This window comes from Eumetopias jubatus, unplaced genomic scaffold (assembly GCF_037043125.1).
Source record: "Eumetopias jubatus isolate StellerSeaLion01/CBP00866 unplaced genomic scaffold, mEumJub1_p1.0 scaffold_4, whole genome shotgun sequence".
In the NCBI taxonomy this organism is placed as follows: Eukaryota; Metazoa; Chordata; class Mammalia; order Carnivora; family Otariidae; genus Eumetopias; species Eumetopias jubatus.
This window is the reverse complement of record NW_028274810.1, coordinates 25,069,408-25,083,004: the sequence shown is the minus strand read 5'-3', so window position 1 is coordinate 25,083,004 and position 13,597 is coordinate 25,069,408. Positions and strand designations below refer to the sequence as shown.

Here is a 13,597-nt window from a genome sequence, read left to right as displayed (position 1 = left end):
CCAGATAGGGAAGTCATTAAGTAAAAAACTACGGTTGACAGACATTTAATTTGGCCTTCTAGCCAACTGGACCATGCGGATTATACAATCTTACTATAACCTCGATATAAGTTGATCATTTAAATGATACATAGAAAATAACTTGGTAGTTGACTCCAAAGAGGGGACACCAGAGAGCATAAGATATCCCAGAGTATCAGTCACTGACAAAGGATTTATAAAAGAGAAAGCTAAGAATCAAACTTGTGTGATTAAATGCTTTCATTTTATTATAAGTTTGTATCCAAATAACACACCTGCTCCTATTCTAAAAGTTTATAAAATTTAATTTTAAAGAATATTATTCAGTGTTAGGGTTTTTCAAACTTCTCTAACCTCTATTACTAAAAAAAAAAATCACAAAATAATGCTGATGTGTTATTTAAAGTTGTAAAGGTTAAAGAGAATTTCAGGAAAAAGAATCAGGCAAGATAGCCCCTTTATAATGGGGTTCCCTTGTCACACTCTAATGTAGAGTTAATGAATAAATTTCTTTTCAGACCCTCTAATTTATATAACTTTCACTCAGAATATTTTAATGACTTTCTGGGATTGCAATTAATTTGACATAGGGTTTTATGAAGTTTAATTTTTGTAGCCCTTGTTGAATAAAAATATTATTTATGACATAAAACAATACATGTTAACTGTGTATTATATTAAAAATGCTGGATATCAAAAGAGCACCGAGAATTAAAGTAACTTTAAGATTTTTGTGCTTTAGGGGTGGGCCAAAAAAAACCAGTATGTACAGCTTACATACCTCGGTAGCAAACTGCTGCAATCCACCAATATTAATTGGTCCTTCTTCAGTGGCATACAAATTGCATCCACCTACACAAAGATCAGAAGTTGGACATACCATTCCACAGGTCAGACCAAGTGGGTTGTCAGAAAAAATCATCTTAGCAGCTCCATAATAGTTCTAGAAAAATAAAATAAAATAAAATTTTATTATGTAACAATGTACCTTAAACATTCAAAATATGACCCAATTTTTTATTAGGTAATTGAGTTGAAGATTAAGACATGTAAAAGATAGAGAGGTTACAATAATGTTTACCACCAGAAAACATCAAGTAATAACTAGCAGAATACCTGATATACAGGAATATTCAATATATGGTATATTCATAAATGAACAATTAATGAATTTTGGAAAATCAAAATTTAAAATATAAATGTTCCGTAAACAGTTTTCTTTCACAAGGCATCTAACTATATCCTGACAAGAATTGTTCTTTTCATATTTAAAAAAGGTAAGTTAGGTAGATTGAACAAACTTAAAATGTAAATCTTAAAACTTTAAAAAAACAAACAAAAAGGTTAAACTCAAGTTATCCTCCATTTAACTAAATTAAAAGCATTTAGGACCCTCTTTCCCTTTTTTTCATCTGGCTTGTCCAGAGAGACTATATATATATGGCACTCTGTGTTGATTATCATCCTTCAATTACATACTATAAACCAAAGATGCAGATGAAACTTATTATACAGGCACTCCTGGATGAGACCTTGACATGCTCATCTCTCATTACTTCTTTGATTATTATAGAATAACTTAAAACCTTACTCATTTTATCAAGTTTTTAGAACCAAACTTGTTCATACATTGTACAATTATATTATTGACTAAGAATGAATAATTTGAACACATGGGGATTTTTTTTCTCTAATTAAAAGTAAGAACTGGACCTGACCAATGTTCCTCAAACTGTCAAGTACATCAAAATAAGGATAATTTTGAGAAAATATAAAACTCAAGAAAACCCTAAGGGAACATGACAACTAAATGTCATATGCTATTCTGGCAAGATACTAGATATGGAAAAAAGGCACTAGGTAAAAACTAAGGAAATCTGAAGAAGGCATAGACTTTAGTTAGTGATAATACAGAAATAATGTTTCATTAATTGTAATAAATGTGCTATAGTAATGTCAGATATTAATTAATAGAGAAAATAATGTGCAGGTCTATATAGGGATTCTTTGTACTATCTTCACAACTTTTCTGTAAATACAAAAATGCTATAAAATATGTTTTAAAGAAGAGATGGTAGAATGCAGTTAATGGTATGAAACTAATGTATTTATTTCTCCTTTATCTTTTGTTTACAATACTTTTTAAGGTCTTTGAAAACACACACATTGTTCCCTGACTAACCTTGATCATAAATATAAATTCCTAGAGACTACAGAATACTGATGATAATAAACAACAGAAATAACCGTAACTATTTCTTGACTCCTTAATACATTACCAGAAGTTTGCCAGATCTTTATTTAATCTTTATCATCAATCATCTTATATAAAATGTCCAGCACCTAATCAAAAATTTCTAAGCATAAGACAAAACAGAATTAAATGCCTGATAATCAGTGAAAAAATGAATCAATCGACCCATAGATCTGATACAGAAACTGGAGTTAGCAGAGAAAGACTTGAAAATAATCTTCATGAAAATTTAGAAAAAGAACAAACAAAATAGATGAAACAATTCAAAATATAACCAGAATCCTGTGATCTATTTAAAAAGAATCAAACTGGCATTCCATAACTGAATAAAACATTTAAAAATAGATCTTAATGCATGGTCTTAATAGTATTCACAGTGGTTTAACAGTATTTGTCTTATTAAATGTGTCTCCTTAGCAACCAACAGTAATGTCTAACACATAAGAATGGTTCTTCAGTACATCTTTTCAGAATACATAATAGGAATGTGTTATTAAACTCAACTTATAAATAAGGAAACTGGGGTAGGAAGGATAAATAATTTGCCAAAGGATCATAGAGCATATAAAGTGGCAGAGCCAGGATTCAAAGCCATATATATGACCACATACTCATAAGGACCAAGATAAACTCTAATACTAAAGAATACTGTTCAGGGGCGCCTGGGTGGCTCAGTCGGTTAAGTGTCTGCCTTTGGCTCAGGTCATGATCCCAGGGTCCTGGGATCAAGCCCTGTCTCGGGCTCCCTGCTCAGCAGTGAGCCTGCTTCTCCCTCTCCCTTTGCCTGCTGCTCTGCCTGCTTGTGCTCTCTATCTCTCTGTCAAATAAATAAATAAAATCTTTTAAAAAATAAAGAATACTGTTCAATACTGAATAGGTTATAAAATTTAGTTACATTATTTTTCAGATTTAATATGTATCTTGATGTAAAACACAGCTTTTTTCAGTATAAATTGGAGAGCATGTAGCTAGCTCATTAATTACACTTTATACTTTATTAGATGATTTCTAAAAAAGATTTTATTTACTTATTTGTCAGAGAGAGAGAGTGCACAAGCAGAGGGAGCGGCAGTCAGAAGGAGAAGCAGGCTCCCCGCTGAGCAGGGAGCTCTATGTGGGACTTGATCCCAGGACCTTGGGATCATGACCTGAGCAGGCGGCAGATGCTTAACCTACTGAGTCACCAGGCATCCCTCTTAGATGATTTTTTGGTATATTTCCCTTAGTTTTGATCTTTCCATCAATTCAATGAAATGTTATTATAGGGTAAAAGTCTTTTTATCTTGGGGCGCCTGGGTGGCTCAGTCGTTTGGCGTCTGCCTTTGGCTCAGGTCATGTCATTATCCCAGGGTCCTGGGATTGAGCCCTGCATCGGGCTCCCTGCTCGGTGGGAAGCCTGCTTCTCCCTCTTCCACTCCCCCTGCTTGTGTTCCCATTCTCGCTGTGTCTCTCTCTGTCAAATAAATAAATAAAATCTTAAAAAAAAAAAGTCTTTTTATCTTAACTCAAGATTAATCTGTTTCTTTCCTCAAATTGGTCATATTTGCCATTGTCTTTGTGAAAGTCTTTGTCAGTGTCACTGGTAAAGGACAATAGTAAAGCACTATGCTGTCAAAGTATACTTTTCAAAAGTTAAGACGGGATTCCTTTACACATAGAGAAGGACCATGTATCAAAGATTTTACTTGACTCACTCATGTATAAGGAATCATTAAATAAGGAATCAGTAAGATAGTAAAAGTGATTCAAGGAGCATTTGAGGCTGACATGGCTTAAATGCTGAATTCTACCAAGTATTTAACAATTTATACCAATTCTTCACAAATACTTCCAAAATACACATATGGAATTTATCTCAGGAATGCAGGGTTGGTTTATCATTCCCTAAATCAATTAATATAGTACACTGCATCAACAGAATAAAGGACAAAAATCACAGGATCATCTCAAAAAATGCGGAAAAGTGTTTGACAAAATCCAATACCTCTTGTGATAAAAACTCACAACAGACCAGAAACAGAAAGCCATTAATTCATTTTAGGGGTTAATAAAGGACATCTGTTTAAAAACCACAGTCAACATCTTACTTTACGCTGAAAACTGAACGTTTTCTCCTTAGCATCAGGAACAATACAAGGATGCACATCTATCCAGCATAGTACTGAAGGTTTTATCCAAATAATGTGGCAAACAAAAGAAATAAAAGCTACTCAAATTGGACAGTAAGAAGTAAAACTATTTCTACTTGTAGATGAAGTGACCTTGTATATAGAAAATCCTAAAATCCACTAAAAAAACTATTAGCACTATGATGTTTAATTTTATGTGTCAACTTGACTGTGCCATGGGATGCCCACATTAAACATTATTTTGGGGTGGGTACAAGAAGGCATTTCTATATGAGATTAGTTTTTTAAATTGGTGGACTCACCAAAGTAGACCGCCTTCCCCAATTATCACTCAACTGGGTGGACATCAGCCAACCCATTGAGGACCTGAATAGCACAAGAAGAGGCAACAGGAAGAAAATCTGTCCCTTTTGGAGCCTGCCTGGTGGAGTCTGGACATCGATATATAAATATATAAATATATATATATATATTCCATTCATATATTCCACATATATTCCATATATATATTCCATATATATATTATATATATATACATATATATCTCTATATATAATATATATATTCCATTCCATTTCTATGCAGAACCCTGACTAATACAGCAGTAATAATGACTGTAGCCAGCATGTTGGGTGTAAGATCAATCAATATACAATAATCAATTTTATTTCTACACACAATGTATAAAACAATGAACAAAACAAAAATGAAATAAAAAAATAATTCTAAGAGGATCAAAATACAAATTATTTGGACTATATTTACCAAAACTGTGTAAAACACATGTTCTGAAAATAGACCATTGGTGAAAAAAACTAATGAAGACCTAGATAAATGGAAAGACAGCCCATGATTATGAATTAGAAGGCTTATTGTTGGGATAATGCTACTACCCAAATTTATCTACAGCTTCAGTGCACTCCCTATCAAAATCGTAGCAGATTTCTTTGCAAAAATTGCCATACTGACTCTAAAATTCATATGAAAAACCAAGAGATCCAGAACCAGAATAGGCAAAACAGCTGTGAAAAATAAGAACAAAGTTGGAGGAATCACATTTCCTGATGTCAAAACTTACTATGAAGCTACAGTAATCAAGACAGTGTGGTACTGGCATAATAACACACATACATTGACAGTCTAGATAGAATTGACAGTCTAGATAGAACCCTCATTTTTTATGTTCAATTGGTTTTCTGACAAGGTTTCCAAGACAATTCTGTAAAGAAAGAATATTCCCCTTAAGAAATGATGTGATAACTGAATATCCATAAGCAAAAGGATGGAGTTGATCCCTATTTCACAGCATACATAAAAATTAACTAGCAATAGATTACAAATCTAAATGCTGGAGATAAATCTTTAAAACTCTTATAAGACGATATAGGAATAAATCTTCAAGACCTTGAATTAGGCAACGGTTTTTAGATATAACAACAAAAGCACAAGCAACCACACACACAAAAATAGATGAACAGGATTTCATCAGAATTAAAAGCTTTTGTGCTACAAAGAACACCACCAAGGAAGTTAAAAGGCAACCCACAGAACAGGAAAAGATTATATATGGTAAGAAATTTTCATATAAAATATATGAAGATGACTTAGAACTCACTAACATAAAAGACAATATAACTCACTAAAAAATGAGCAATGGATTAGTATGAACATTTCTCCAAAAACATACAAATGGCCAATAAGCATAAGTGTTGCTAAACATTATTAGCTATCAGAGAAATGCTAGTCAAAATAATGAGATACCAATTCTTAACCTATTTGGCTGGCTACAGTGAAAAAGACATAATAATATATACAACAGAATATTATTCAGCCATCAAAAACAATGAAATCTTGCCATTTGCAACGATGTGGAGGGAGCTAGAGTGTATTACACTAAGCAAAATAAGTCAGAGAAAGACAGATACCCTATAATTTCACTCATATGTGGAATTTAAGAAATAAAACAGATTAAAAAAAAGAAAACGGATGAACAAAGGAGAAAAAGAAAAACGAAAGCAAGAGAGGAAGCAAACCATAAGAAACTCTTAATTACAGAGAACAAACTGAGGGAGGTGGGCAGAAGAAGGGCTAAATGGGCGATGGGTACTAAGGAGGACACTTGTTGAGATGAGCACTGGATCTTATACGTAAGTGGTGAGTCACTATGATTCTACTCCTGAGACCAATATTACACTGTATATTAACTAACTAGAACTTAAATAAAAACTTTAAAAGAAAAATGTGAAGAAAAATTTAAAAAAAAATTTTAAAAATAAACAATTTTTTAAGTTAAAAAAAGACATACAATAAAAAATGTTGACAAGGATGTGGAGAAATTGGAACAATCATATCTTGCTGATGGGATTGAAAAATGGTGTTGGTACTTTGAAAAACAGTTTGGCGGTTGCTCATAGGGGTAAAAATAGAGTTATCATATGATTCAGCAATTCCACTCTTTAGTGTACACCCCAAAAAATCTACAATATATGTCCGTGTAAAATCTCATACAATAATGTTCAAAGTAGTGTACTCCTAATAGCTAAAATGTAGAAACAACCTAAATGCCCATTTCTGATGAAGAGCTAAAAAAGTAGTATATCCATATAATGATATTATTCAGAAATAAAAAATAATATGTGCAGATTGTCATCTGCAAATAGTGAAAGTTTGACTTCTTCCTTACCAATGTGGATGCCTTTATTCCTTTTTCTTGTCTGATTTCTGTGGCTAGGACTTCCAGTACTATGTTGAATAAAAGTGGTGAGAGTGGACATCCTTGCGTTGTTCCTGACCTTAGGGGACAAGTTCTGTTTTTCTCCACCGAGTATGATGCTAGCTGTGGGTTTTTCAAAAAAGGTCTTTATTATGTTGAGATGTTCACAGATTCATTCAGGAAATGATGATTAGAAGATATATTTTTAATGTGCTTGGAACAAATTATGGAAAAATTTCACTTCCAATCTAAGGGTTTAGTATCTAATTGAAGCTTTTTAATAAAAGGTGCTAGTATTAAAGGACTAATTGGGAAGATTATTGTATAAAGGCTGTGGAAACTCTCAGGAGAGTGGAAAAAACAGGGAAAGTGAAGAAGACATGATGATACATAAAAAAGGAATGCATTAGCATGTATCAGAATACACAAACATGGTTTTGAAAATGGTCTGAGCCAACATCAAGCAATGATTCAGAAATCACCTTTGTACTCTTCCTCTCACAAATAACTTTGAACAAATGGTAGATAACTCTACTGTGTAGGAAGCTGGGTGTTCAGAGTCAAAAACATTCAGAAACCCATTAGAAAAGGAACACCTCCTCAGCTGTTCCCATCAAGAAAGTCAAGATCAATATCAATTTTTTTTCTCTCATAGTAAGTGGAGAGATTTCTTGAGTTCTCCTTCTAAACAAGAGGTTTGACTCCTATTCTGTGAGCTTCTAAACCTTTCTAAAAGCAAAGGCTATAAAATTTAAATTTAGAAGGGTACTTTAAAGATACCCCAGTAGTCTCCTTCTAGAAAATACACAATCACTTCACCTAGTTTCTTCACTTTATTCAATCATTCACAAGTATTTTAGTCTTCTTTTGTGTGAAGAAAAATGTACAGGGTTATTTTGGGAGGGATAAAAATTAAATATCTGATCTTTTGTGCACAGATTTGTTTTATGAGGACTTTTACTCCTTTAAGCAAAAATCTAAAACACAAATTGATGTTTGATATGTTTTTTTTTATATCAACACAAAAGAACATGCATTGAATGTTCTCTAGTCCATTAACTTACCCATATTTTTCAGGTGTTGAATTTTCTATTACCCATTGGGGTTTTTAAAAGCTTGTTCAAAGCTACAACATGTGCCATTTGTGTGGGTTAATTTTAAGACAACCTTAACTTTGATTCTTTGCCTTTTATTTTTAAAGTTATAACTTGAAATTGCATTAATGTCATCTCTCTACAATTTAATGGTTTTTAAGTCATTATCAAGAAACATGAAAAACTCACAAACCAGTTATCATCTGATATGTTATAACGAATTTAACCAATAGTCCTATCATATTCAGACCTTCATATCACCACAACATTATCAAAACAGCTGGTGGATTTATTTTAAAGTGTTCTTGCTTTTTCCAATGAGAGTTTTCACAGATGGAAGCATCCTTCCAAGATAAACTCCAATCTGCTGCATTTAAAAAATACTTGGGAAAGTTCAGTAAGTTTGCAAGTGTGAGAAGGGTGAATTAACATTACTTATACTTCTAGACTGAGTTGTCTAACGATGAGTGTGCTAATGTACATTAATCTAATAGAAAATGTCCCTAATAGTACATACAGAAAGTATAAGCACAGGGAACACTGTCAAGCTATCACCATCTTCTCAGTGAACAATCCAATGGTCTTCATATATTTGGCAAAGGAGAGTGGGAACCTATCGTTAACAGAACCCACAAAAAAACCCTGCCCTCCCAGTATTCACTCTTCTGGGGACAAAGGGGTATAGAATAGGTTTGCCTGGTTTTACTCTGAAAACCTTCCCTTCGTATCTCAGACATACTGAATTTTAGAAAAGTTTTGCATGATATGATTAGACTTTTAGAACTATGAATGTGTAAGGAAAGAATTATTCTTGTAGAAAATAAATTTTTTTTATCTGACCTTGAGATGCTTGTGAAGGTGCACACAGGTGCGTGCACACAGGCTTCTGAATTTAATTCTGCTTATATTATACTGGGATAAAATTTAGTATCTCTTAACCTCAGTTTCATTACTTGAAAAATGCAGATCAAAATTCCTTCTTAACTCATCATATTTACACTAAGTATTTTTTTAATTTGACACAGATAGCATGCCTAGTACATTATACAACATAGAACAGACTTAATAAATTTAAGTCTGCACCCCATTACCCCTAGGCTTTTTCTAGCTAAAAAAGGTTTTCTTATAATGTTAAACCTAAGGTTTAAGATTTTAAAGTTTATTAAAGAAAATTCATGTTAGGAAGCACAATAAGAAAGACAGCAAGAAAGAAGCAAAAACTTTACAAAGAAAAGTAACTAAATAACTTTATCTCGAACAAGATTTAAAACAACAAATCCAGTGACTGTTGTAAAAAATTATATGTATAAGGTAATTAGTAATAAAGGCAAAATTTCACTATTTATGCTATTAGAACTAGACTATAACACTCCTGTTTTCTTCTTTTCAAACAGAATAAAGTCATTGTTTTGTGAGGGTTTGCTCTTCACTGACAAGAATGTGAGATTTCTTAATTGACATGGTGCTTCAGTGTCTACCATACTGCATTATTATATTGTGGCTCATAAAACCGGCTATCAGCCACTATTTGTACAATGGGTACAAATAAATTTATGAGAAAACTCTCCATTCCAAGTACATTAATTTAAACCCATTATTACTTTCAAAAGTAAAACTAGTTTTGATTGTAATAATTTACCTACATTTTTCAATTTACCAGTTTTCAGAAAACTAAACCCAAATTTCCTTAAGATGAAGTTTGCTGTTTCTGGAGGGGAGGTGGGGGCGTGGGGATGGGATAATCAGGTAAAGGGCATTACGGAGGGCATTTGATATAATGAGCACTGGCTGTTATATGCAACTGATGAATCACTGAATTCTACCCCTGAAACTAATAATACAGTAAATGTTAACTTAATTGAATTTAAATAAAAAACATTTTAAACAATGAAGTCTACTGTGTTATACATTTTACCTACCATTTAAGATGTTAATAGCACTTACAAAATTGTCATGATAGAAAATATGTTGCTTATATGTATATATGAATATAATATCCTCCATATTTTATGTCCTGTATTTTCTATTTTACATTTATATTTATATACTTTATATTTTAATAATGACTCATAATATACATACATTATTCATACAGATTGTGTAGACTGATGTGGACAAAAGCACACTAGAAAAAAAATCAAGAATATTTAGTTATTCTATCAAGTAGTTATGGGATCTGGGATAAATCACTTAGCCTTGATGGGTTTTGAATTTCCTTTCTATACAATGAGATAGCCAGATAAATTAAAATTCCATTCATCTAGGTTCTGTTATGTTTATTTTTACCTATTAATATTAAAAAATATTCTAACCAGTATCTTCTTATGTGTTTATACAGATTTTCCTTTGTCTTGATTACACTAAAGAAAAAAGTTGTGACTCCAGTTTAATTTACACATACATATATAAAACTAGATTGTAACTGTTCTATTTTTTAATTTAAGTTCTAAAAAATATTAACAAAGGCATATATTTAAATGTGTCCACACATAACATACAACCACAAACAATATGGTATTACCTGTTTCATATAAAATTGGCTTAAGTTGTACAATGGAAATCTTTATCATTTAGTTATACTGACATTACTTTTAGGTTTTATATCACTTACATTTTATAATAAATTGACTAAACAGTGCTTTGAGTTACAGAAGGTTTTCCAGAACTAAATGTTCATCTTTTGAAACAAATATGAAGAAAAGCTGTTACTATTACACATTGTATTAGCTGTGATTAGAAGCAAAATTGTAACCTTTTAAAGGCCCAAAGATATATATTACAAAACAGAAACAAGACAGATTTTGCATAAGCATTAATGATTCAATAGACAATGTAACATCTATTTATCTTTTTCAGCAGAATACATTAAAGAAGATGGGACATTTTGAAAATAATATTACAGTCCTTTAACACTAGTAAATTTAGTATCCTATCATTTGCCAGATTCAACACAAGGAAGTTATATATTAAAATTAACGAATGAATTCTGGAATATTCAGTTAATGTTATATCAATTGATAAATGAATGAGGAGAAATGGGCACACATTTGCCTTAATAATTTTAAATTAATATTTTATTATAGTCTGAACATGGTGTTCAATAATTATTTTGTAGAGCTTTTTCTCATTTTAGTCTTATATGCAGACAGAAGTTAGGATATTCTGGGGCTGCCTGGATGGCTCGGTTGTTAAGCATCTGCCTTCCGCTCAGGTCATGATCCCAGGGTCCTGGGATTGAGCCCTGCATCGGGCTCCCTGTTCAGCAGGAAGACTGCTTCTCCCTCTCCCACTCCCCCTGCTTGTGTTCCCTTTCTCGCTGTGTCTCTCTCTGCCAAATAAATAAAATCTTAAAAAAAAAGGATATTCTGAAAATTAATATACTATCAGGGAAATGGCTTCAGTCAATGATAAGGTATATTACCCAGTACAGTAATTAAAACACCTTGGTTCTGTCAAAGATAGATTGGTAGGACAAATAGAGGGTTGAAAATGTACCTAAATAAATATGAAATTAAATATATGATAAATGTGGCATTTTAAGACAGTGGAAAACTATATTATTCAGCAGATTTGAAATTATTAGTCATTTAGAGAAAAAAAAGAAAGCCTGGATTTTTCACTCTTTACACCAAAATAAAAACTTTAACCTCTCTACTTTATTATATTATGTTACTAGTGACTTTAACTTACTATTTTTATTTAAAAATATACATACTCATTGTAGAAGTATAGTAATATGGAGATTTCTAAGAAAAATGTTAATAACTTCTCTTCACCCTCCTTCAACCTCAACCAACTGAGGAAACCAAAGTTAAATTATATCCTTCTATGCCATGTTTCCTTATATATAAATTGGATTTTTTCTAAAGATAATATGTTATTCATATTAATATGCAACTTACTTTTTTTCACTTAATAGAGATATCCCTCTAGGTCAATAAATATAATAATAATATATTTTTAAGAATAGTCTCACAACATTCCATAATATAAATATTAAATGTAAATAAATATTATACATAATATAAACATAAACATATTATACATAAACACAAAATATTAAACATAATAAATATTAAAATATAATAAATAATATATAATACATAAAATAAATAGACTAAGCAATTTTCGTAATGATGGGCACTAGGCTGTCTCAGGTATTGGCTACTTCAAATGATGCTACAATTGCTATAATAAAATATTGTGTACCTATACCATTACATGGTGATAATTTTATTTTTCTAGGAAGAGCACATAATAAAGCACTGTTGGCACAATGGTATAGATATTTGTAATTTACAAATATATTTCTACTGTGTGATGCTTATTGTTTCCTTTCAGCTTTAGGAGGTTATTAAACTTCTTAACTTCAACAATCTGATGAGAGAAAAGTGGTATCCCGTCCTTTGATTTACACATTTCCAGCTAATATGGAAGTAAGAGATCTCTAATAAGGTTATTAATCGTTTGTGTATACTTCTTATGTAACATTTATGACATTTGCCTATGTGTATACTGGATTAGGTTATTATTTAAATATCCAGGAACACTTTGATAACATAAGTTAATGCACAGTAAAAAAAAAAAATCACTTTGTTTCAAGTTGGGTTAGCTTTTATTTAAAAATGTGTGTAGTAAAATTTGTTCTCAGATAATTTATAGCTTCCAAAATATTTTTTAATTTTTTTAATATTTAAAAGTTAATCCATTTAAAATTTATGTTACATGGCCTAATGGGGGGTTCTAAAAGTAATTTCAAAATTATACCTGAATGATTTTTCAAAGAACCCATCAGTTTCCACTGAATTGAAATGCACTCTTCATTACATATTATGTTCTCATATTTACTTGTTTCTTTTTACAGACTTTCATCTGCTCCAGAAAATGTGTATGCCTGTACCAACACTACATGTTGATTATAGAAGCTTTACAGTGAGTTTAAGATCTGATGTGGCAAATCTCTTTTTGTCTTATTTTTCAAAGGTTTCTTTCTTTCATATAGCTTCCCAATTATTTCAGTATTTGCTAATCTGGGTTTCAATCAATCTACCCATTAGATCTTAAATAATTATTGCACTTTTCCATGTATTGAGAAATAATTATCTGCTACAAGAGTAGATTTAAAAAGGTAAAATTATAGGTAAAATATTTTTAAAAAGCCATCATGAATACATTCATGAGCTGTCATGTCCAAGACTGAAAATGACAAGGCAATAAGACAGAAAAATAAGTGGAATCATCTTAAAGGCATTTGCTAAACCAGGTGAATATTGGATCCCATTTTCAGGTCCTCTGAGAACATAGCAGATATAAATCCCTTGTAAGGAAAAATGTATTCATTGCACTCCCCACAGAATTTCTACATATAAAGCTTCAAAGAAAAGCA

The 13,597-nt window shown here is 31.6% G+C and overlaps 1 protein-coding gene across 2 annotated transcripts in view; it reads right to left on the bottom strand.

Moving 5' to 3' along the window:
* DPYD (dihydropyrimidine dehydrogenase) overlaps window positions 1–13,597 on the bottom strand; it is a 794,533-nt gene that overhangs the window by 600,833 nt on the left and 180,103 nt on the right. For both annotated transcript variants that reach the window (XM_088022348.1, XM_028101938.2), the window contains exon 5: window positions 803–964. In XM_088022348.1, the coding sequence (XP_087878474.1) occupies window positions 803–964 (162 nt within the window). The remainder of the gene's footprint in view (window positions 1–802; window positions 965–13,597) is intronic.